Source organism: Homalodisca vitripennis, chromosome 2, assembly GCF_021130785.1.
Source record: "Homalodisca vitripennis isolate AUS2020 chromosome 2, UT_GWSS_2.1, whole genome shotgun sequence".
Classification (NCBI taxonomy): domain Eukaryota; kingdom Metazoa; phylum Arthropoda; class Insecta; order Hemiptera; family Cicadellidae; genus Homalodisca; species Homalodisca vitripennis.
In genome coordinates, this window is record NC_060208.1 from 20,772,121 (window position 1) to 20,799,045 (window position 26,925).

The 26,925-nt window shown below is 36.4% G+C and overlaps 1 protein-coding gene across 4 annotated transcripts; it reads right to left on the reverse strand.

The window, feature by feature from the left end:
- Positions 1–9,034: 9,034 nt before the first annotated feature.
- On the reverse strand, positions 9,035–25,691 carry LOC124353657 (UDP-glycosyltransferase UGT5-like). 4 transcript variants are annotated; one of them, XM_046803600.1, is made up of 6 exons: positions 25,601–25,691; positions 14,585–14,832; positions 13,107–13,696; positions 12,784–13,003; positions 11,468–11,687; positions 9,035–9,349 (listed from the first exon to the last, which is right to left on the reverse strand). In XM_046803600.1, the coding sequence occupies exons 2-6, from the start codon at positions 14,823–14,825 to the stop codon at positions 9,049–9,051; spliced, it is 1,572 nt and encodes a 523-aa protein (XP_046659556.1). In that variant the 5' UTR covers positions 14,826–14,832; positions 25,601–25,691; the 3' UTR covers positions 9,035–9,048. The 4 variants fall into 4 exon arrangements, with proteins under 4 accessions (XP_046659556.1, XP_046659554.1, XP_046659555.1 ...); XM_046803598.1 differs by lacking the exon at positions 25,601–25,691 and adding an exon at positions 17,533–17,688; XM_046803599.1 differs by lacking the exon at positions 25,601–25,691 and adding an exon at positions 17,533–17,672 and having other exon boundaries at positions 14,585–14,844.
- Between the last annotated feature and the right edge of the window lie 1,234 nt (positions 25,692–26,925).

The window sequence follows — 26,925 nt, forward strand, 5'->3', positions numbered from 1 at the left end:
CACAGCATGGTCGAAGGTTAGGGTGGTCTCTCCCAACAGCCTCTGCTTGGTCGACTCACTCCTGATGCCGCTCACCAGTCTGTCTCTGAGATAGTCGTTGAGGGATGCGCCAAACTCGCAGTATGCAGACAGTTTCTTGAGGCTGGCGATGTACTCTGCGACTGATTCTCCTTCCTGTTGATTCCTTTTGCTGAATTTGTACCTTTCAGCTATGAATGATGGCTTCGGGTACAAAATGGTCCTGAATTAACTTCACTAATTCATCAAACTTTTTCACTGAAGGTTTTTCCGGCGTACATAAATCTCGTAACAAAACTGTACGTTTTCACACCCACGACTGTTAGTAACGTACTAACCTTTTTGTCGTCACTAATACTGTTACAGTCAACGAAATAATTCAAATCGTTCAACATACGAATTCCAAGTTTCTGCACTGTTGTCGAAGTCACCAATTCCGCCAATAATTCCCGCCATTTTTACTGTTTCACTAAAATAAAGACGAAATGTTCCAATTTACGACCTTGTCTTCCAACATCAAAATGTACCGATTTTGAGTCCACGTGACGCCAAAACTACAGACACACTTCCTCCCACTATAATTTTCGGAGAAAATTATTTACGCACAATCGAACAGGTTGCATTGCACTCGCGGGATCGCATTAATACCTCGTCGCCAATTGTTGTGTACGGGTTACGGGGAATCGGAATAAAAGACTGAATTAGTTTACATCATCGACTGTGCTCGGTTAAGGTTGGAGGGTAACAGAGAGAGAGACAAGGGCAGGACACTGGAAAGTGGTAGGTGGTACGATCTGGTGGGCGTGATGAGAACAGCCAATGGCATTTATTTCAAACTAATCACCCCATATGACGTCACAGCATCATAGATCATACAGTTGGTCTTTGGCTGTGGCTTTAACTTGCCAGTAACAATTTATAATATGTATAATAATTATTATTATAATTATTATTGTAATTCAATACATTACATGTGAATACTTTACCTGTAAACACCAGAGCCATCGATAAGCGCGCTCGCTTCGGGGCGGAGATCAGGGCCTTGATGCTGGGGGTTCAGGGGGTATAGCCGTTGGCGGCTTTGGAGTGTGGTACTTGGGGCAATCGAATGCAAGTTGAATGAATGAGTGTGTGTCTTGTAATAGTAGTGTAAATATGTATAAAGTTACATTAATTATTGATGCTTGTTATTATAAGCTACGGTTCATTTAATATATAATTTAAATAAATGGGTTTATGTTTAGTTATAATGTGTGTGTTTGTGTGTGTTAGTTTAATTTGTGCATGAGGTTAAGTGGTAAAGATGACTTTATAGTTCTAACTTCGCCTATAATAAAGACATTTTTCATGTCATTTCAAATAACAAACTACATGTCTATTGCTAGTGTTGCAGTGTAGAGGGCGTACCACACAAGATAACCGAATCAAGTAAAGTCGATCGAGGCTGGTACTTCGATACTTGACCGCTGAGCGACCCTGTCCTTGCAAGCAGCCCGCCTGCTCGGTCATTGGTGGTGGTTCGGAAGTCACCTCTAAGCCGTTGTTCCCCAGTTTAATTGTCAGAGAGAGCTTCTACCCCTAACTTCGTCTAGTGAAATAAAACATTCTTTAATTTTACCTTTTCCTATATCAGTCCCCATTCAGGTAACTCCACAATTGTGGTTGAAGCCGCTCCAAATCGTCTATTAGATTGCCAGTGTCAGTGCCTTTCTATTGGACAGAGGTACACAAAGCAGAAATGAACTCTTTCGTGTATATGTTTAAATCATTTACCTCTGCAATACTCTTAATATTGTGGATAACCCACTCTCACTCTAGTTGACAGCTTAGTTTTCCTTGCTTGACACCCAATTAACAAGCCGGCCCCAAAAAGATCCAAAAAGATATTTTAGTTATAGAGCTGCTGCATTTATATCGATGAAGATAAGTAGTTACTGTACTAAGACGAATAAACCGTTGATTTTGTAAAAGCTTGACTCGTTACAAATGATAAATTAACAGTCGTAGCACTGCAAAGATGGTTAAACTGATGTAGCGTTCCTTAGCAGATGAAGGGATGTATGAGTGAAAGTGAACCAGGGAATGATTCACACAAGTGTTCTGTACATTCAATTGGAGCAATCAATAACAACTGATCTCAAATCCAGGTTAGGTTAGGTTAGGACGGACTTTCTCTCAAATCAGCCGTTGGAAAGCACGCTGCAACAGTCCTGGGGCGAGAGAGTGAACTAATTAAATCACCAGGTCGGTTCTATAAAATTGGTTGTCGCAAGCATCTTTACAATAAATTATTGGTGCCCTAGCTTCTCCACTTTCTCCATTGACAATTATTCGATTTACTGCCCAATTACAGCCCACTAATAAATTTCCACCTTCAATTAATTAACTAACTTTCTTGTGTATTTCAGACACGTGCAGCTAGATAGTAAAAAATAATTTAAAATATAATTGAAATGCTAACTCGTCTTGCCAAGACCTTTAAGCTCAGATAGGAGATTTCAAGAAAAAGATGTAAAACTCCCCTCAACCAAAACATAATGGCACATAAGTACTGAATATGAATAAAGGTAAACACAGAAGAATTCCGACATCATAAATTCTCTGTATAACGTTTCTTAGATCTGACCGTTCCTTATTATTGTACTGTGACGACAAAATATAATTATTTTTTAGTGCAATCATTATTACGGAGTTGCCACTAGATTAAATTAATGAGGTTAAATCGAGGTTTTGAATACGGGAAATATTGTATGCCTTTTATGGCTATAGACGGGTTTAAAAACCTGTGTTAGTACAGTACTCAAAACATTATTAATTAGCGTAAAAGAGTTAATTAGTGTCCATATAGAATTTGTAGATGTGTAATTAATATCATATAATTAATTTAATTACTCTAGTGGTGCTCGATCGGAAGTGGATAATATTGAACGGGACAAATACGGAGTCTTATACAAACTAAAACTATTGCTTTTTTCCATTTTGAAATGTAGCTAAAGCATAATTGACTTTCAAGTTTTTTGTTAAGTGCGTTGCTTTAAGTTCGTGTGTTTTATATCAACCTGTTATTACTTTCTTAACATGAGAAGGAATTCAATGAGCTGTAGATAAAGTATGTTGTTTTTTCAATTCATGAGAAGTCTGAAAAATCTCAGTAGATTATTATGGTCTAAGAAAAAAGTACCTATGTGAAACAAATATTAGATACATGGTTTTATTAACTCCTTACGGATTCAGGTAGAGATTAATTTTTATTTATTGATTCCCACTCAACACTAATGTACGTTAAATCAATTTGAAAATATTGCTGATAAAGTATTTCATTACTTATTGAAAATCTGTGAAATAGTTATTTAGTTGTTATATAAAATATTCCTTCATCGCCTTCCAGTTACGATAAGACAAAAATAAAGAGTTTGTTATAATTAGCTCTTTCATTCTTCCTTAAAATCCATGCTCTTTTTTGCTTAAGAGACGCTATGGCCTCTGACAACTTTTAAGCAAACTTACAACTAAGCGGGGGCATAAGTAAACGAAGGTGTTTGTTAATATTGGCTAGCATTTCACCATTGTGCGTTTAGGGACAAGGACATTTCTGATGAACCGTGGGGCGAATCATCAGAATTTGTTGTCTAATTATTGAACTCGATCCCATTCCAGCTGGTTTGCCGAAGCTTCGCAGGCATGATTTCTCCATCTTCTGGGTTGTAGTGACCTATGACGAGGTTTTGGCACCAAGATTTCTCCTCTTCTTTCTGGAGTAGATGGCATTACAAGTAGGTAGTGGAATGCCTGTCCAGTATCTATGTTAGCCTGTTATAATTGAACCTCGTTCTTGGCCCAGGAAGAATCTCTAGGCAACGTTTTGGTTGGTAAGGAGATTTTCATTAATAAAACAGCAACTCGGGTCAGTCAGCCGACTTTCGAACATCTCACAAAAGCTTCGCTAAACATTCCGCTTAGGGTTGCGTCTGAAATTTGACACTGTCACAGACGTGACTCCTCGAGTCTTGAGTCTGGATCCATCTGAAGAAATCAAAAACAAGTAGGTGACAAAATATTTAAAACGAACGTTTTACATAGTTTCGACATCAGAGATACCTAGACTCCAAAATCAAATGTAATCTAGACGAAGAGGTGTTCTCATTGTCTCATCAGGTGCACAAGGAGTGTACTATGATGTCTTAGACACGATCCAACAGCATGGCGGACATCTCGTTATGTGTAACCGAGATTTTTACACATAACGTTGGTATGGTGGTAAGGATTGCTTTAATGCGAATGCTCAGCCCTTTTTCACTTTCTGCTTATTGCAGCGTCTGAAGTCTAACGCTGTCACAGACTTTACTCCTGGAATCTCGAGTCTGCGTCTATGAGAAGTGATCCAAAGCAAGTGAAAAGGAAGACGTGAAGGAGCTGAACACAAAATTTGCATTGAATCATCCCTTTCCTCCAAATCTGTGAATTCTGCTTCCATTTAAACCTCAGGAATCTAGTTTAGGTTGCACAAGTTCGAATATCTGCCTTCTCCCAAGAACGAAGAACGGCTAGAGGAAGATTCATGTGGATTTTCAGTGCAAAAATGGTAGCTAAATGACTTGATAGCTGCGGATTAATCAGATACTGACTGATCAGTGGCTCAAGAACAATCGCTTTTTACTAAAGAAAAATTCCGTAAGTCTAGTTATGGTCAACTGTCTAATCATTGTCTAATGTGGTGATTGAAGGTTGTGCATTAATGGTTTGCAAAATACATTAAATATATTAAATTCCCAATACAATGAACAATATATAATTTCCTTTTACTACAGTGAAACAAAAAGTAAAAATATACAGAATGACACAGTTATTTTAACAGTAAAATCATATGATAAGATTTTTAGAAAATCACATGATCGTTCATCAAAATTACTTCTTTCCATATTGAGGTCAATACTCTTCTTGTTGGGCACGGTCACTTTGCGGAGAAGTTTTGCCCTAATAACTCGGTTGATCGGAGAGAGTAAGAGATACTTACAATCCCTTTGTTGGCAACAGCAATAGGAGGCGGTTCTTTTGTTGAGTGTTTTGCACCCTGCGATAGTGGCCAAGTTTAACCAACCATAAAGGCTGGAAATACAAGGCTGAAGTCAATAACATCATATTTTCGAAAGGATAATAGAATTTCGAGCGTTGCCATTGTCAGGTATACAGAAATGTACCATTACGTTTCGAGGATTGGAACCTAGCCTCTTCTTCAGGCGTGTATGAACCTGATTTGGTACGTTTATTTGTGCTTGATCATGTCTTAAGACTTAAAAGTCTCCGAAACTCAAAGTTATATTTTTGAAACACACAATGATAGCAAATGTCCGGAATCCTTTTACCCTTTCCGGTCGTCCACCATCACTTAGTGCACATTTAGTCGTCTTAAAGAGTGAAGTGACTTGTGATTTTGGTCCCAATTTGTCGGCTGCTTGGAGAAATCTCGTTTAGGGTTCTCGAAAAAAACTTAGAACTTCAGGGGGTGGAAGACCACCAGAGCTGTGGGGGCTGTAGGGGTCAGGTGATCCGGTTACCTCCTCAAAGGGTGAGAATCGGGTGAGTTAAAATTAACTAATTTGTATTCTTACTTTCCCTTCCGTTTATATTTCTAGAAATGTAAAGAATGGAGAAAGTGAAAGTGCATAAGAGATAAGAATTGCAGTATCTGGCCGTATTAACAAATTCAATACCAACTAACACAAGTGATATTCTCTCTGGTGCAGATCTCGCGTCACATTATTCTTCCTGAACTATGACACAGTAAATCAACTCTAATCGTATATCAAACGTCGCAACCGTAACAACCAGTTAATGGAAGAGTAGCAGTTCCTCTTCGCACCGCTAGTCTGCAGCACCGTTATAATATCCCGCCATGTACAATCTCACAGCGGGATCTGTTAACCTCTAAAGTGTGCGACCATTTCTCTTTCTACGTCAACATTTTATCTGCCGTAAGATTGCATAATTAATTTAGCTCGGATACTAGTCTCTTGAGTAAGTGACTACATGCAGGGTCGACGCTCGAGAGTGAAATTGCCAGGATCACTATCCAATGAGTTACATCAAAACTCGAGCGTTCCTCAAGGCTCCTTACTGGGCCAAGTCTTATTTATTTCATCAAATTTGTTCCATAGTTTCCATTTTCCCAGTGGAATCCCTACTCATCGCTGATGACGTCAAGATTTTTGCAACGGTATCCAATCAAGAGGACTTTTTCGGCTGCAGTCTCTCCTCAACAGTGTCCTGGATTGCGTGAAGCTAACCACATTAGATTTGACATTTCTAAGTGCGCTGTCACTACTTTCGGCCAACTGCACGATCTACGCATTTTCCAGTACACTTTGGGGCTTGCAATTACTTCTACGCTTACGTGGACTGAGGCGGAATCTATTATGCGCAATAGAGTTTTCTCTGCAGTGCATTCATTTTTCGAATTTTTTACCGCTGGAAATAAAGTTTATTTTGGTGAAAAATCTTGTTACGCCTCATTTTAAACCGACTGTAACGCTGTTATCAATGAAATAAGCTCTAAACATCACATAATTACTGTTTACATTATGCTTCAATTGGAGATTTGAAGAGCACATCACCCACTACAGAGTAGCCACAGTTTTAAAACGTAAATATCAACTTTCAATTACAATTTTGATATTAGTTTTTTCCTATTAATAACAAGAGACTTGCAAAACATTGCGTAAATGATTTCTAATTAATTTCTTATGATACTTAAAGAATTAATGTAAAGTAAAGAATGTCTTATTTTACCAGGCGAAGTAAGGGCTAAGAAGTCCTTTCTAAAATTACCGGGGACCAACGGCCGGGCGGGCGGGCTGCTTGCAAGGACGGATAGCTCAGTGGTCACCCATCCAAGCAGCAGCCACGCTCGACGTTTCTTGATTCGGACACTGTGCCATTGGAAAAATAGTAGTACGTATTCTGTCTCGTGTATTTATACATATTCCTCATCATTTGCCTGCATTTTGGTACAATCTCCATTATATACTTTGAAAGTCGTAACCGGTTTGTGACTGGGCTAAATAAATTGTATGACCTGAATGGTCCATCCTAAGTACCCTGGTCTGTACTATTTATGGATATTTGCATGTATAAGTATTGTTTTTTATTAATTTTATTTCTTCAGAGATAAATCCCTTTACTTTTATATTGTCGAAAAAAGTTTTTTTTTTTTTAAACAAAAAGTTTATTTTATTTCAATACAGATTGACTCACAAGAAGTACCTTGCCTCGCTGGGACTCGAACTCGGATCATCTACTTGTCGGGCGAGCGTGCTACCACTACACCGCAATGCCCTTACTTATTACAATTCAATTATTTTGTATTTGATTGTTTCTATCATATATGTGTTTAAATAACCAAACTAACATATGATCTAACACACTAACATAAGACCACATAAACGACTTTTTTCAAATTAATAACATTTATAAAAATGTCAATAAACTAATTAAATTTAAATAAATATTGATTAACAAAAATAACTTGCTCCACAGGAACTCGAACCCTGATGTCACACTAGCCGGATGAGCATACCATGTTATAATATGTGTAATTTTGTCATTGTTAATAGATGTTAAAAACTATTAATAGATAGTTTATAGCACAAAATTAATTAATTTATTTGTATTATAATGCTGGTTAATTGTAAGAAAGGACCATGTGGCCCAAACAAAATAAAGCATTTTTGAGTATGTGAAAATATTTCTAAAAAATATTGATCGATCTAATAAATCCCCCCCAGAATACGGTATATATAGGTAATCCCCTGAAACTCAAATCCCAGACACACCACTACGAGAAAGTAAATATTGTTACATAACAAACAATTGCTGCTGTACAACCTGTAGTGCACTCAAGTGCAAGCTCAGCTAGCCGCACGTCCCAGCTGTCATCTCTAGTTCTCACGGTGACAGCTGATACACTTTCACTAATTCCGCCTCACAACGACGCTTTCTTTCGCATTTCCTGTTACCTGACAACTGACTACACCACTCGGGGTTTCTGTCTATGTCAGACGTAGCGTGATTTACAGCTGCCGGAAGAATAACATTAATTAGTTAGCCGTGTGAATGTTGAGTTTACCTTCAGCTTCACCTTCGTTTTAGTGCAGCTTCTGATGGTTACAGACCTGACGACTGAAATCTGCACTCATTTCGTCTGAAGACATATTTTGTATGTCTTTGTATGTCTGTATTTTGAAGACATACAAAAAACTGTCGGAGACGCTCGAAGAAGCTCAAAATGAACTCCTTTTACATCCGTGACTTCTACAAAATATAGACTTCTCATCGTAGCTACGTTATGTGTACAGTACATATTTGTGTTACAGTAACTATTTTACCCTTCAACACTATTGTCTTTCAACCTTACGTGGAAGGCACCATTTGAATCCCTACTGAGTTGCAAAAATATTTATTCCCATTCAGAACCTAATTTCTTTTAGCAATTTCCTTTTTTCCATATGAATTCTTGAATTATGCATCAGAATATCTTGGCAGTGCTACACAAAGCCCGTTTGAACTGTATCTTTGGATTTACAATGCTTAGTAACATTACAGGAAATTTAGTACCCAAACCCTTCATTTTCACCATTTAATACCATTTGCCAATGGCGTAGTGTAGTGGGTACAACGATTATCGCAAGACAACTGGATCAAGCAACGTCGACCGTGGTTGCTGCTTCGATGGGTGTGGCCGCTGAGCGATCATGTCTTTGCAAGCAGCCCGCCTCCCAGACCAGGTTAAGTGTTAGAGAGGGGCTCTTAGTCCTAACTTCGCCTGGGAAAATAAAGCATCTTTTCTTTACTTTACTTTTTTAATACCTTTGGCCTTTAATACATGTGAAAGCTTTATCTTCATTGATCACCCCCCATTTCTGAATCGATGAGAGTAATTATATGAATTAGCGGCGTTCTAATTCTAATTTTTTAATCGCATCACAGGGTTAAGTTGTTAAGCCACTATATGTACATAAGACACATTTATAGATTTTATTTTATTTTCTTAAAATGTGCACTTGTCCTGACATTATCGTTCATGGCAAATATTAAAGACAGCATTGATTTAATGACAAAGTAAAAAGCTAGGATGGAAACAACGACGGTGACCACAGCCGTCACGAAGATGTCCACGAGGTAACGACGATACCATGGCATCAGCGACGACGCAGGACGAAGATGCAGAGCTCCGCCATGTCTTAGGACGTACTCCACCCAGAATACCACCCTGTCTGCAGGAGAGGTCGGCTGGTCCCGGTATATACGTGATAGTCTCACCATGTTATCCTTGTATCTGGACAATACAAACAGAATATCTATCAAGTATAGTTGATACCATGGCAGCAATGCTGAGGCCGGACGAAGATGGTGAGCTCTGGCATGTATCAGGACGTACTCCACCCAGAACACCAGACTGTCTGTAGGAGAGGTTGGCTGGTCCCGGTATATATGTGATAGTCTCGCCATGTTATCCTTGTATCTGGACAATACAAACAGAATATCTATCAAGTACAGTTGATAACACGGCAGCAATGCTGAGGCAGGACGAAGATGGTGAGCTCTGGCATGTATCAGGACGTACTCCACCCTGAACACCAGCCTGTCTGCAGGAGAGGTTGGTTGGTCCCGGTATAAATGTGATAGTCTAGCCATGTTATCCTTGTATCTGGACAATACAAACATAATATATATCAAGTACAGCTGATAACACGGCAGCAATGCTGAGGCAGGACGAAGATGGTGAGCTCCGCCATGCCTCAGAAGGTACTCCACCCAGAATACCAGTCTGTCTGCAGGAGAGGTCGGCTGGTCCCGGTATAAATGTGATAGTCTAGCCATGTTATCCTTGTATCTGGACAATACAAACAGAATATATACCAAGACTAGATGATTCTACATTACTGAAGCGGGACGAAGAGCTACGCCATGCCCCAGGCAGCATGGCTGGTTCTACAGCAGCAATGTTAAGACAGGACGAAGATGCCAGGCCTCAGGACGTACTCCACCCAGAACACCAGCCTGTCTGCAGGATATGACGGCTGGTCCCGATATGTGATAGTCTAGCCATGTTATCCTTGTATCTGGACAGAACATTCTTAGTAATGAAAAGAATATAAGCTGATATGGATCATATTCTACCATTTCCAAACCCAATCTCCAAACTGTGATTCGGCTCTTACTCGGTAAATAACTCAAATGGCCCTCTCTTATCATTCCGTCCCAATATGTCTGACCCTCATCTTCTTCTCTATTGATTTTGCTTTGCCTCTAAATTCTTAAGGTGATCATCAATATGCTTTAGAGGCAAGGACAACTTACGAACCCATCAATACAGGCTGACGTTATCTCGACACCTGCCGCTACAAGTTGGTGTCCGACCAATCAATAAGCTCTCTGAGCGCACCGAACCTTCCAGCAAGGAAAATCAATTTAAAACTCGTCTCAAATGTCTTGTGCTGTCCTAATCTCTGTTGATCTATTCATGACTAACCCCTAGAATGTCTGGAAGTAGTGAATTTGAAGTCAATACGATTGTGTTTGAGAGAATGTGAGAAGTGAATGTTTGAATTTGTGTGAGTGTCTAGATAAGAGACTGCCTTTTTGATAAAAATCATTAAGTACTTTATAGTGCCTTCTTAAAACCGTATCGTGTTATTCTTCGACCTCTCCCTCCGTGCGAAAACTCTTTTGTTAGAAAGGTCATAGAGACTTAGAACTTTGTATATAGTTCCTCTTAGTCTAAGGAAGAATCCTATTGTTCTGAGAACAAAAATATCATAGAACAGTCCGTCCGTCCGTCTGTGTGATAACTCAATCGTTACGTTCGGTCTTCCTTTGGTACTTCGTTATATCAGTTTATTACCAATTGCGAGACAATCTAGCGTTGTGAATTGTAATGCAATAACAAATTATTATTATTGTTTCCTCTTCTTCGTCTACTATCTCACACAATGGCGCGCTGTCTTGGGGTAAGACCAGAACTAAAAACTTCAACGCTCGAACTTTATAAGACATGAGCATTCGATTGGGTGTCATATTCACTCACAAAGTCCCATGACAGGTTCAGCGTCAAATATTCTAATTTGAACAAATGGGTCTCAATAATTCCAAAACTAAAATACATTTGGTTGTTATAAATGTATCCCACGAGAATAGTATTAATTACACAAAAATATGTAACATTTAATACTCTGGAGGCAGTAGTTGATATACCACACAACTAACAATTGATTAAATTTCATTTAAATAGTCATTATATACCCCGTAGTATTTAAAATCTTATTCGGTTTAGATATATCGTGAAAAATAACAATTTTATCGATCGTTCCATAATTTTAGTTGGAGGTTTGAATTTTTCCACAAAGCCTTAATGTAAGACGAGTGTAACATCAGAGGAATGGATCATACTTACTTAGATGATGATAATACTGTTGTTACGGCAGAATAAAATGTGTCTTCTGAAAGCTCGTCGAAGTTGATCTTAACTCCAATCTCTTGACTCTCGTAAAATTTGGCATTCATTCGTTGATCTCCCAGGAAAGGAATGCAGATCACGGGGACTCCGGCATTAATAACTTCGTGCTGACTCATCATCCCTCCGTGAGTCACAAACAATACTACGTTAGGATGAGCTGGAATAGATGCAATACTGTTAGGTAATTCCTTACGTGCTGTGTCCCTATATCTATGAATAGAAGGTGTCCAAAAAGTCCCGAGATTGATATAGTTTTCTTAAACATTTAAGATATAGCTATAAAACCTAAAGTTAATAAACGGGCAACTGAGTTAGAAATGGCAGCCCATTAAAGCCACAATCAGTCGCAAATAACTATATTTGTTAAGCCATTTCATCTTCATAGCATAGCTCATTTTCCTTGTTTGACCACTTAAATATAAAAGTTACATGTTCAAAACCCATATGATTGTACTCAGATTGTTTACAATTTGATTCATTCAACTATTTTCTCATTGCCACCATGGGTACCAATAAGACCTTATGTAAAAGTATTCGCTAACACAGCTAAATCTCATAGAGTTACATGCACCATCGTCGAATTCATTGTTTTAAATATATAGAACAGACAGACAGTTAGATAGACAGATAGAAATAGAATTTTTAAAGTCTCTTGAGTGAAAGGTTTCGCTAAAGCTCACCTAATTAGAGACTCGTTTGGGGTAATATCAATCAATGCCCGAGTAAAGTACCAACACCAAAGCATTGAATTATTGGCATCTGTTCTGAACCGAATAAGTAAACTTAAAACAGGTTATTAATTTTAAAACATTAAGCTCAAGTAAATCTTGTACATTTTTCTAACCAAGTTCGACAGAGGATTCATTATCAGGAGCTAAAAACGAAAAAAAAACTGCATTAGCCACTAAAGTCGTCTATTTTAATGTAAACCCGGTTTCCAAAAAATCTTCACAAACACAGTTCATGACTAAATTTTAATCTTCTGGTGATGGCATCATCTGCCGAAATCTGCAAAGACCTCTCTAAATCTTACTTGTCCTGAATGTTGACGGAAGATAAGATAAGATCTTGCTTTAAGTTGACAATGTGAAAATTAATCAGTTGTTAGATCCACAAGTTGCCTTTAAAGTGCAGTGTTTGTTTCTTCTACGAGGCAGCTAATTATAAATACTGAGTATATCTTAATGGCTGGCTACATTACTTTATCTTTTTCAATGAAACTTCTAAACACTACATGAAATCATAAAGGTTACCTAGAACATCTTGCTGAGGAGTCCAATCGGATGTAAATATTTTACCAGGCAGCTTCGCGAAATTGCTTTTTGTTTTCCACAATACCTTGTAGGGCAGTCTGCGGAAAGCGTTGATGAAGTTGTCGAAGAACTGTTGAGGAAGAAGATTGTCAGGAAGGATTGAGCCAAGGCTTAAGTAAATAACGCCTCGTTTCCCGTCGTCTAGGAATTCCTTCATAACCTGCAGCAACCACAAAATATGATTTGAATGTAGGTTTAGTCAGATAAATCATCATTACTAAAGGACGATTTGTAGGAATATTCTAAAATGATGTCAAGCCTACCTGCGGTAAAGGCTTCCGTTCCGAAGATAGGTGGATTCCTCCAACTGCGACCATGTTGAGTGTGTAGGGCCGGCTGTAGTGCACATAGGGGTTGATGTTGTTGACGAACAGCGATATGTTGTGTAGTTGCTCTATCAAGGGTGGCATTGAAGGGTCCTTGAACATCGATCTCGCAAAGGCTTCTTGACCGGGCAAGTACTGAGAGTAGTAATAGTGAAGAGAAGTTGTTGCTGAGTACACGTTCAGAATCCTCTCATAGAAGGACATTCGGTTAGAAAACGATAAGGGGTAGTCCGGTATGTATCCTAATGCTAGAGAATTTCCTGAAACGGCGTTTATTGGACTGAAAGCTCCAAACGTGTGAAGGTTTATTACCGGCGCATTAAATCTGTGCCCAAACGCAAGCAATGCCTCCTGGGCAAAGATTGCTTCAAGGACTACCAAGTCGAACTTTTCATCTGACTCGATGAGGTTTGTTATGTTCTGGTTATGTAAGAGGTTTTCCAGAATCGTCATGCTGAAATCCCATAGGAACTTTGCACCTTTGGCTGAAGATGTGTGCATTATTTCCTCTAGCATTTTCAAAGAATCTAGAAACAAAACAAGAAATAACTTATAAACCAGCTTTCAATCACAGCGCGTTTAAATATTTCCTTAGTACTTTTCTTACATTTGCTACAAAAAAACTTCGATTGATTGTGATTGGTAAATCAGTGGCAATATCAAAGATTAACTTTTGTATCACATAATAATCTCCGTGATAACCCAGTTAGCCATACAAATAACTTGCTAAGAAGCTAAATTAAATAAAAGGTCACCAAAGATGACATCAATAAAGTAATTCTTATACATGGAGTTATTTCAAAATTGTTACTTATTTGTGTATATTTAAATGTTATCTGATGCTGTGTTCATGTGGAATTTTGCTCAAAAGTATGAATGTGGTTGAAGTGTTTTAAGTACACACGTTTCTTGATAATATTGCACAGTAATATCAACATACTGCAATCGATATAATATATAATACTATTACTTCCGATTATATTATTGTTATACATGTTAAGGCTCGTACGTGGTAGATTAACCTCAAATGTAAAGACACTTGTTTATTTATCTACAGTTCTCAATTTATTTATTCTTATTTAAAGTAAAGTAAAGTAAAGATGTCTTATTTTACCAGGCGAAGTTAGGGCTAAGAAGCCCTCTCTAACACTTAACCTGGGGACCAACGGCTTAAAGGTGACTTCCGAACCACTACCAATGGTTGGACAGGCGGGCTGCTTGCAAGGACAGGATCGCTCAGCGTCACCCATCCTAGCAACAGCCACGCTCGACGTTGCTTGATCCGCTTATCTTGCGATAACCGTTGTACCTTTTACACTACGCCATTGGCGTATTAAATGTGTTACATTGTGTATTCAATGTAAAAGTTCCTAATCATTCAGTTTAGTACTGTAAGATTCACAAATGTAACTTACTTATTATATCGCTTGCATAGGGAACATCTAGGAGAATGTCTGTGTAGTTGGTCATCTTTTCCTCCAAAGGATACGGAGAGTAGTTGACGACCTGATGTCCTCTGGCAGCCAGAGCCTTAAGGACTCCTTGGAACATGTTCTGGTGGCTTCTACTGCCGATTGGTAACACTGCGAGGATGCGGGCACTCATCGCACAGTTGGCAACAATGGCGATAAACAGACATGACAGCAGCTGCCTCATATTCCAACTGGAACATAACCTATAAAGTTTGTTTCATGATTTTCTTCGTTATTGGAAATCCTAAGCTATATGAGCACGACTCTAAGAGCTTCCGGCCAATTCATACTTTTGACTTCTGAAAATGTATGAATACATGACCTCTGGAGCTCTTCGCCTGTTGGAGCGATCCCAAACTTTAGGAAGTCCGTTCCTCTGGGATTATGATAATCCATCCATTCTTTAAAGCTCTTGGCTTATGGGAATACACACCGTCTAGAAGGTCTTATCATTTAGAAGATTTAAGCTTATTTAATTTTTAGGTCCTTCGAAATCTCCAATTATTTATAAGTGCTTCCATCATCTCAGAGCTACTTCTGGCTTTCAGTCTCTAGGAGCTCTCAATCTGTGACATTTCCATTCTCTAAAAGCCCTGCTCTCTTAAGACACGCAACTTTTACAAGTTTAGGACCTGTGAAATTATTTGAACTCCTAGAACTTTTTAGGTTTCATAGTTTCATTATTAAATAAATGTGTATATATTATGCACAGTTTTTTTTAATCCACAAAAATCATTTCGAGAACAATTAAAATAGTCGTTACGGCTCAGTTGGAAGTAGTAGGTAGATTATGTGATAATTAAAATATTATTAATTTATTTCCATGTGATATACTGTATCAGTTTCTTTAAAACTGTTCAATATACAAAAAAATAGTCTATACAAAAAGTTTGGGAAATGTTATAAGCATTCCAGAAAACTTGATATTTCTGGAAAACTTTCAATTTATAATCAACGGAGTTATGATTTTTTTTAAAGTTTGAATGGCTACCATATTGATATGAATTGGTGTACCAAACTGGACAACGAATTTCGAATTTCTTATTTTTTATAAGATACAATTTTTTATAGAATATTGATTTTCTTCTTCTTCTTTAACTGTTAGCTCTGGCTAATAGGTTTCGTGAAATCCCATGCCGCCTCAACGTACTATTTGATTCTTAACGTAGGAAACTTGTAAGGATAACTAGGATAACTTCTCGCTAAGGGTCCATCAGGAATTCCTAATATGAAATGGAGGACTTTGAATGAAGCACCTTATCAAGGTTGTATTTATGTTACGTCTTCAGAGTGTTATTTTATGATATTTTTCTTGATTATTTTGTCTGACTATTTGAAAAGTATTAATAACAATTTTATAATTGAATATATTTATATAAATATTTGTAAAATGAATAAATACGTTGTTCCAGAAATTCCTTTTTGTTCAATACATTTCAAATCTAGAAAATTACACATACTACATTGAGCTTTTGTAATATCATTAACCAACTGAATTTTCCTTGTGGTCTTATTATCAATCATTTGAGCTATAATGAAAAATTAATTAATTGTTATTTTTCCATCACCTTGCCTATCATTTCCAGTTTTTGTTTTTAATATTGCATCATCTTCAGCTTTAATAACACTCCTAATCCAAAATGACACACATTTCCAACTGCTTCAAACTGTCCAAATTGAAAAGTTGACTTAAATCCATTAGGAATTTTAGGAACAACATCACTTCTAGCTTAAAGATCAGATATACTTATAACTCCATTACTCTTCGCAATATACTTTATATCACTGTCCATGCAGAAGTAATATGAAATATCAAACATAATTTAAGTTCTATAGATATCATCGAGATATCCTGCAGATATTGTTATGCCAAACACGATTTCGCTTATGTAGAAATGAAGTTACACGAAAGTCCTTGACTCAATTTGTTCTCAAGAAATCCCAATGTCAAAGAGAGAATTAGCCAGACCCATGAGTGGCCTTCGCTAACGCTCAACCAATTAACAGCGGCAATACTGAATCTTAAAGCCTGCAATACTGATGAGAGTAAGTTAATCTCAATCGTTACTGTCTTGTTTCTGATATATCCTGAATAGATTGAGAACCTTATATGGTCCTTAGCTTGTAACCTAATGAGAATTAAAGTTGATATCTTGTGTTGGTATGAACTTAAAATTAACGTTTCGATAAATCTCTACGTTCGGTCTAGGTTTTGTATTAACCGAGATAAGTATTTTGCACGAATACGAACGGCCGCAACTGTCTTGGTCGTCTTTGTTAAATTTGACTCGCTAACGAACTAGTTCAAAGAATGCACATGAAAATTAATAGAAAAATTGAAAAGCAGTGATTTTAAGGTCCTGCAGGTCATGAACTGTGAAAATGCTAAAAAAACTGTATTAGAAAATCCTCCCCTGTATACAGAGGATAATGTATTGCTATAAGATGAGCAACTTGCAATAATACAGATAGATCCCTCTAAATTTAACGAAATGGCGTTAGTAAAAATATTCCCACCCATTTACCGTATATAGGTCTGTAATTTTCTACAAACGAACTAATACACCTCTCAACAGAGAAGAAAAGTAAACATGAGGGTAGATGGTTCACTGGAAAGTGAAAATAACATCTACTTTGCATCTAAAAAGATAAGATTTTATTATACTTTGTAACAGTACAATGCTATAAAAAATAAACTTTCCAAAATCTTTGCGGCACTCTTTCAGCAAACGTTTACCTTTTTATATTATGGGATAAACGAAGTAAACAGATCCAGTGTAACAATATTTTAAATGTGAAATATCCCTACTTTGTTATTCAACTTTAATTTCTCGGCCCTGTTGATACAATTTTTTTAAAATATATTGACGTTTTAGATGTTTAAGACTTACCTACGTTCCACGACACGTGTCGGATTAAAAGCTGTGATGAACAAGTCAATCTGCCAAACACAAGAAACAAACAACGAATAGACTCTTAAGAGTGAAAAACAACAGTGGAGATCGTGTGAGACGACGGCCGCTCAAATATGCGTGAATGACTTGCATATTTGTCGCGGATGACTTGTGTAGTACAAGATGACGAGTTCAGTCGTTTGAGCCCTCCGGCAGATAACGTGAGGTAAACAACAGCGCTCGTCACTCAGTTCATCACACGAGGCTCCACTCTTAACGTGAGGCGTTCACTCTTATCTAATTCAATTTGATTAATCACAAATTGTGCATGTTCATTGTATTATATGTTGTATTTATTTAATTTCTACTGTTATTTGTTAAATGTTATATATTATATTCTAATTTATATTATATATTATATTAGCACTATTTATTTATGTTCGCTCTTATCAATCTTATAATTTCGTTAGCTAGTTGATTGCTTGTTCCTGTTGCACAATACTTGAGTAATTATTGTTGTTTGTTAATCTTTATTTTTATTTTTTGTTATGTTTTGGATATTTATAACTTGTTATATCTTTGGATACTTATTATTTATTATCAAATTTTTGTATACCTATTTTGTTACTTTATGTAGATTTTTCATCTGATTGTATTAATTTTATTTTCCACTGTATTCTACCATCTATGCTTGTCTTTGTACATTGGCTGCTGCCGTTGGAAATAAATAAATAAATCACTTTTTACGTTGCGATATTAATAGTGATTGCTCACTAAGTTCGTTTTTTTCAGTTAAATCTATTAAGAGTCAGTTTTAGAGAAACGAACTTCAATTATAACCTATAAGACTAACGTTATATCGTATTTACAATTTTACTGTTGCCTGCTGATGTATTCTTTTTTTTAATTTGATTAATACGTATCCCACCACTTTTAAGGTGTAAATTTTAAGATTAGCTCCAGCCCACCTTCCTCTTAGTGCAACGCTGTCACAGATGTGACTCCTGGAATCTAGAGTCATTTACAACTGAAGAGATTTAAAAAGGTCGGCCACGGTGAAGCTCAAAACTCTTTTTCGTCGTTTCGAAATCGGACACCCTAGACTACAAAATCAAGTGTAATCTAAATGAGGCCCTACACTCATTGTAACATCAGGTGCAGTTTTGAAGTTTTCATACAAAATGAATTTTTTATTAACTCTAGAATGGAGTAAATTTATTTCCGAATTATAAATTACATTAAGGAAAACATTGAAAAAGTTTAAAGAGACTGTTCGAGTTCTAGCATTTTGATCACTAATATTTACAATGTGGTTTACATCAACAAAATTGTGTATGTATGCGTCACAATAAATTGATTCGAAAAAATCGTATTTATGTTTCAGTACTAATGTACAATACGTGAAATCGTATTTATGTTTCAGTACTAATGTACAATACGTGAAGTCGTATTTATGTTTCAGTACTAATGTACAATACGTGAAGTCGTATTTATGTTTCAGTACTAATGTACAATACGTGAAGTCGTATTTATGTTTCAGTACTAATGTACAATACGTGAAATCGTATTTATGTTTCAGTACTAATGTACAATACGTGAAATCGTATTTATGTTTCAGTACTAATGTACAATACGTGAAATCGTATTTATGTTTCAGTACTAATGTACAATACGTGAAATCGTATTTATGTTTCAGTACTAATGTACAATACGTGAAATCGTATTTATGTTTCAGTACTAATGTACAATACGTGAAATCGTATTTATGTTTCAGTACTAATGTACAATACGTGAAATCGTATTTATGTTTTCAGTACTAATGTACAATACGTGAAATCGTATTTATGTTTCAGTACTAATGTACAATACGTGAAATCGTATTTATGTTTCAGTACTAATGTACAATACGTGAAATCGTATTTATGTTTCAGTACTAATGTACAATACGTGAAATCGTATTTATGTTTCAGTACTAATGTACAATACGTGAAATCGTATTTATGTTTCAGTACTAATGTACAATACGTGAAATCGTATTTATGTTTCAGTAATGTTACGTGAAATCGTATTTATGTTTCAGTACTAATGTACAATACGTGAAATCGTATTTATGTTTCAGTACTAATGTACAATACGTGAAATCGTATTTATGTTTCAGTACTAATGTACAATACGTGAAAGTCGTATTTATGTTTCAGTACTAATGTACAATACGTGAAATCGTATTTATGTTTCAGTACTAATGTACAATACGTGAAGTCGTATTTATGTTTCAGTACTAATGTACAATACGTGAAATCGTATTTATGTTTCAGTACTAATGTACAATACGTGAAGTCGTATTTATGTTTCAGTACTAATGTACAATACGTGAAATCGTATTTATGTTTCAGTACTAATGTACAATACGTGAAGTCGTATTTATGTTTCAGTACTAATGTACAATACGTGAAATCGTATTTATGTTTCAGTACTAATGTACAATACGTGAAATCGTATTTATGTTTCAGTACTAATGTACAATACGTGAAGTCGTATTTATGTTTCAGTACTAATGTACAATACGTGAAATGTATTTATGTTTCAGTACTAATGTACAATACGTGAAATCGTATTCGATTGACAATGTTAAAACGACGTTTCGAGAACTTGTATCTAATATTTTTTTCAGTTGTAAAATTTGGAATGTGAAAGTGTATAGGCCTACAATAAAAAGTCATAACTCGAATGTTCGAAGGCATCCAACATAGTGCCGGTGACTGTCCACCCTACTGTAAGATAACTCATGATAATAAGGTCACAGAGATAAGGACGTAGCCAGTGAGGGGGTTCACGGGATCCGGGTTCCCCAAATGTTTTATATTTTCAATTACTTTTTTAGTAAACGATAATTATTATTTAAATAATTCAGTATTACTGACATGTACTGCTGAAATATCGTTCTCAACACAGAAACGGTTCAAGAAAGTTTTAAGAAACAAAATGGTGCCTACTCTTTCTGTCCACTACGGGAAAATATCAGTTGTCTGGAACAAGAATTTTTTTCCTGGCTACGTACTAGCACAGAGAGAGACTTGAAACATAGTACAAAATGACGATTCTTTCGACCAGTTCATAGTTTGCTCTTAATCCAAGAAAGAACCCTATTGATTTTGGAGCTGAAAGTTCAAAGAGCAAAAGAGCATACATTCCTTCTTTCCGTATCTGTAGTAAATCTCGTTAAGTTTTCTCGAGCCTTTCAATAATAATCCGTTGTTTCTAGGTACATTAATTGTCTAAGGCATATCTAATACAAGTTTTGGAACTTCATGAACTTAAATGAGTGAATCCAAATTTTACTTTTTGAAACTGCTTGTTTGGACTTTTATGACTCACAACAATTCTGTTTGGAAAAAACCTAAAATACGTAAAACATTAAAAAATATCCGCTTCTTCCACAAGTATAAAGCTTTGCATCTAATTTATGTCATCTGTATAGATACAGGTATGAATGGAAATTACCAGTTTAAATGCCGTTAAGGGAAATTAAATTTAAAAGATTTAGATAGAAATACAACGCTTGTAATTTTTTTTAGAATTGCAAGAATGTTTGGTCTCACCAGGGACTTTTTATTTTCCGATGTGGAAAGTAAACACAGTGCGATCTCGAAGGCAGGAAGCAGCGGTCGAGAAATTACAGTCATTGGCCAAGAATTCTGCTGCGATTTGCCATAGAGTGGGGAACCGTTATTTTATTATCTCTCTCATCTCTTCTGTGAATTCCCACCACACAACAAATGAAATGTTCCTATAAAATTTGTAAAACCCTAACTAGCCGTAGTGTAGTCGACGAAACTTCAGAAATAATAGCTAAACACTAACACATGTTGTCAAAAGTGAACTAAAACGGATTTTATATAAGTTTTTAAATTCATAATACATTTTTTTAAAAGTTATATAGTATAATTGTCTTTTACATATAATACTCAATATTTGATCAAAATGTTCAGTTAAAAGTACATTATTTATAATGGCACTACGTGGTTTGTTTCTTTATAAACTGAAATCACAGAGCCTTTACGTTTAATGTTTTAACTATTTTGTATTATTTAATATTTATTATATTTTATATTATTATTGATCTACATGATTATTTAGTTAAATTGGAATTATATATATTTCTTAATAGTAATATACTATCAAGGTCAGATTCCGTTATATGCCCCCAACGCTTAAACTTTTTTCAATGAACTTAGAACGTTATAAAACGATGTAGTTGAGTAACAGAACTAACATTCCATCATCAATCAACAAGCATTTCCAGGTATTGCGATCGGTATTGTTGTCGCTGTTATCTTATCTTTCTCGAGAATCCCGATTACGGCAGGCCGCTCGGCATCACATGATTATGTAAGTTTTTTGCACGGTACATACTAAAATTGCCTTTCCATTACAATTAAATTTATATTTCTGATCAGCCCCTTTAGAATTTGATATTTTACTGATAGGTACTATCTCGAGGGATGTTTTCCTTTCGTTGACATCAACCCTTCGGTGCTGCCCCGCGCTGATGGCCGGAGGCACTCGCATTTTGGGTGGGCGGAGTGTGATAAAGAATAAAAACAAGTTTTGTATGTTTTTTTTTTAATAAAGAGTTTAGTTTTTGTTTGGTAATGTTTGTTTTTGTTGAATTTTTGTGTTTGGATAAATGTTAGTGTGTGGTCGATATAATACGTAAGTAGCCTACCCTTTTTCTTAGCTAGTAACCAATTGTCATTCATTATAATCATCCGTAAATGAAAAATTAGCTTTGGGGGCATAATGTTTGTTCTGTTACTCAACTACATCGTTTTATAACGTTCTAATTTCAATGAAAAAGTTCAAGCGTAGGGGGCATATAACGGAATCTGACCACTATCAACATTATTCTAACGTTGTTATAACTTTTTATTTGTTATTATTTTTTCACCTTGGCAAGTTTGGGTGTGACGTATTTGTGCTCTTGCTCTTGTGCAATGAAGTCGTTTGGGTTTATTCTCTCCAGTCTGGACTCCATGTATTTCGCCAGGTACCAATTGATTATTTTACCTTTGAGTGGCAGTCCATTGCCAAATTTTTAGTTTTTAATGTCTTAGGGTATTTCGTGCACCTATGGAAGGGGGTAGATCTCAATTCTCGAAACGTACTACCGGTTTTATACATTTTTGTAACATACACTACCCTTTCAAACCTTCTGTCACCAATAACAAAAATGTTTGTTGTTATTTTCAAATGATTACTCACATTTTATCAAATTACCTTGAGTATTGATAAAATACATGTATTTTTAAAAGGGTACGTCTACGGTCTGTAATAAAAAATAACATTTTGAAATGGCCTTGAACTGCCTCTATAATCTGGCCTAACAAAATCTCGCGGGGAGAGACCAGATTGCACTAAACGTGTTACGGACACCAACAAAGAAATGGTCTAGAAAGGTTCAACATCCAATTAATGTGGCTCGTGGCTCTAATTGGCCTATAACGTGAAGATGATTGGCCGAGCCACTCTCCAGCTGGTGGTGGTGACGTAATAGCCGTGACGTCATTCAGTGGTCGAGTGCAGCAAGTGTTGTTGGAGTGGAACCGGAAACAGATTCAACGCAAAACTCAAGTGTCCAATAAGGAAGTTTATTTTGTTTTTTCCACGGGTATTTTAATTAAGATTAATTTATATGGCATGCAAATGCTTTAGAGAGGCGTTAATTAAGCATTGTTAATTGACATTGTTATAAGCCTTCAAATGCAGTTTTGAACTAATCTTATGATTGAATTAGTAACGATTTCGTTCTGATAAGACGTTGTTGGCTCGATTGCTTGGGTTACGTGTGTTCGTTCTGTTCACAAGAAAACGCGCGACGTTTGTGGTGATATGTCAAGAAATGTAGAAGCGTCACATGTACTTGGAGTATAAAGCACTTTAAATTAAAAGTTGTTGCTTTAAATAAGTTGTGTACCAAGGAAGATTTACTCAGCGAGGAATAAACACCTTCAATGGATACATACAATATGTAGAGGTGAGTTATGTAAAATATACGCATTACGTTGGTTCGGGTTAATAATCAAGGGTCTCTGGCTTAAAATTGAAGTAGTGCTATTAAAGATAGTTTTGTTTATAATAGACTTAATAAAATGAAACTTGGTGAGTTTATTCAGAACTTGAGTAACCCAATGTTTTAAACGTGGATATTTGTATTTTACCCTTATAATGGGTAATAATCAGGTGATAAACTACAATTTAAACTGCATATAAAATTCTATCCATTTTTATGATTTTGGTTGGAAGGTTTTGAATTCCAGTGGAAACATCTGAAAGAAACGTAGAGTTCGTAAAAGCATCTGCCGTATTTAAACAGTAGACTGATTGGTCTAAATTTGGCATTCAGAGGTAGTTATAAAACCCGGATCTAATATAGGGTTTTAATTTGATTAACTTAGATCTTTGTAATCTAATAAAGGCTTCAGGTGATGCAAATGAATAATTACAACACAGTAAAAAACCATAAAGATAACTCCACTAAATACAGGAAAAACAGGAAAAGCATTTTTTCTGTTCCTGGAAAAATTATATGTATTTGGAGAAGTAATGTGGACCATCCTAAAACCATTCCCTGGGCAAACGCATGAGGATATGAATTCTTTGATTATGCATGAAATAAGACTGAACGAACTGACGAGCTTGTAAAATATATATTTCATCCTGAAACATATCACTTCCTTACGCCGTACATGATTGAAATACATGCTGTAAACATTTATATCTAGATCTTCGGCAGTTTTTCCTTCAGCCTGGTTTAAACCCTTTCAACCCCGACGTTATAGTTGCCGAGAAAATATGCGGACGTTGCCATGTCCACGTTATAACATAACCTAACCGAACCTAAACTTTAAAACGTATTTATTTCACTAAATTATTCAAAATAACGTTTTTTACCATCATTTTATTAAATACTGAAGTTTTAATATAGTGTGGTCCAATAACAATCAATAAAAATAAACAATAACATATCATTACTCTTTGACGTTACGTAATTGTTTTCACCAATTATGTTACGCAACTTTCTTTCTTTACGTAAAAGTTGTTAGTTGTTATTTGTGTGTATTTTCTAATTGTGTACTATATACTTAAAAAATGTAAGTGCCTATAATTTTCATTAATTCATTCTTTAGGTAATATGAGCGCTTTTTGTGTCATTTTCATACAAGTTTATCATACTTTTAGTGGCATACTTTTATAAAAAACGTTTATAACACGTTTATTATTAGAGATATCAATCCAATTTGTACGTACATAAAACTAAATTTAGAGCAACAAAAGTGGGTTTCAACAAATCATTGAAACAATTTTTACTCGTTTTTAGTTTAAACAAATTTTATTTTCATATATTCATTTAATAACTTTAATGGCACACTTACTGCTTGTTTTGTAGTTAATTTAATAATAATTGCAATTTACTCCAGTTTACGCCAGTTTACTCTAGTTAGTTTAGACTAATTCCATCCAACACCGCCGCTTAAAAATGTAAAATGGATTTTTAATTTTAATTTCTGATAAAACGCAATTGATGGACAAGGGATAGGGCTCATATAGATGGACTGAGCATTATAAAATTTTTATTACATATAATTTAATTTTTTTAAAGCACTCTAACTTTTAAAATGATTAACCACGATCTACTGTAAAAAATCAAAGCTATTGGTCAAAAAGGTAAAGTTTATTAATAGATCTAGTGATCTCAATTAAAATTTTTATATTTATTTACAACTCTTCAAATGGTTTAAAGTGAGTTACACATCATCTGTAATTGTAGTTCTTACGAAAAACGTTTAATTTTGATTTCATGTAAAATAAAACTGCAATCATAACAACTAGATTCCCAATCCAAGAATACTGTAGCACTCTTCAATCATTTCATAAAGTGTATAAAATATGAAATACTCATTAATATGTAAATATTACTGTTAAGCTTAAATATTACTTGCTTTATTTCTAATTGCATTTGGCATTCTAAATCGGATAAATACTCAAAGAAATAGTCTAAACTCACGTGCAATCCTTGAATGTTGCCCACGAGAGGACAGGCTCTGGTCTCAGTGTCCTGATTGGATGATTGGTTGCCTCATCACTGACTTGGAAGTGGTCACCCCAACCAGGCAATCCTTGAATGTTGCTCACGAGCCAGGCTCTGGTCTCAGTATCACTCACTAGATGATTGGTTGCCTCATAACTGGCTTGGAAGTGGTCACTCTGACCAGGCAATTCTTGAATGTTGCTCACGAGACAGGCTCTGGTCTCAGTGTCACTGACTGTATGATTGGTTGCCTCATCACTGACTTGGAAGTGGTCACCCGACCAGGCAATTCTTGAATGTTGCTCACGAGACAGGCTCTGGTCTTAGTGTCACTGACTGTATGATTGGTTGCCTCATCACTGACTTGGAAGTGGTCACCCCGACCAGGCAATTCTTGAATGTTGCTCACGAGACAGGCTCTGGTCTCAGTGTCACTGACTGTATGATTGGTTGCCTCATCACTGACTTGGAAGTGGTCACTCCAACCAGGCAATCCTTGAATGTTGCTCACGAGACAGGCTCTGGTCTCAGTATCACTCACTAGATGATTGGTTGCCTCATAACTGGCTTGGAAGTGGTCACCCTGACCAGGCAATCCTTGAATGTTGCTCACGAGACAGGCTCTGGTCTCAGTGTCACTGACTGTATGATTGGTTGCCTCATCACTGACTTGGAAGTGGTCACCCCAACCAGGCAATCCTTGAATGTTGCTCACGAGACAGGCTCTGGTCTCAGTATCACTCACTAGATGATTGGTTGCCTCATAACTGACTTGGAAGTGGTCACCCCGACCAGGCAATTCTTGAATGTTGCTCACGAGACAGGCTCTGGTCTCAGTGTCACTGACTGTATGATTGGTTGCCTCATCACTGACTTGGAAGTGGTCACCCTGACCAGGCAATTCTTGAATGTTGCTCACGAGACAGGCTCTGGTCTTAGTGTCACTGACTGTATGATTGGTTGCCTCATCACTGACTTGGAAGTGGTCACCCCAACCAGGCAATCCTTGAATGTTGCTCACGAGACAGGCTCTGGTCTCAGTATCACTCACTAGATGATTGGTTGCCTCATAACTGACTTGGAAGTGGTCACCCTGACCAGGCAATTCTTGAATGTTGCTCACGAGACAGGCTCTGGTCTTAGTGTCACTGACTGTATGATTGGTTGCCTCATCACTGACTTGGAAGTGGTCACCCTGACCAGGCAATTCTTGAATGTTGCTCACGAGACAGGCTCTGGTCTTCAGTGTCACTGACTGTATGATTGGTTGCCTCATCACTGGCTTGGAATTGGTCACCCTG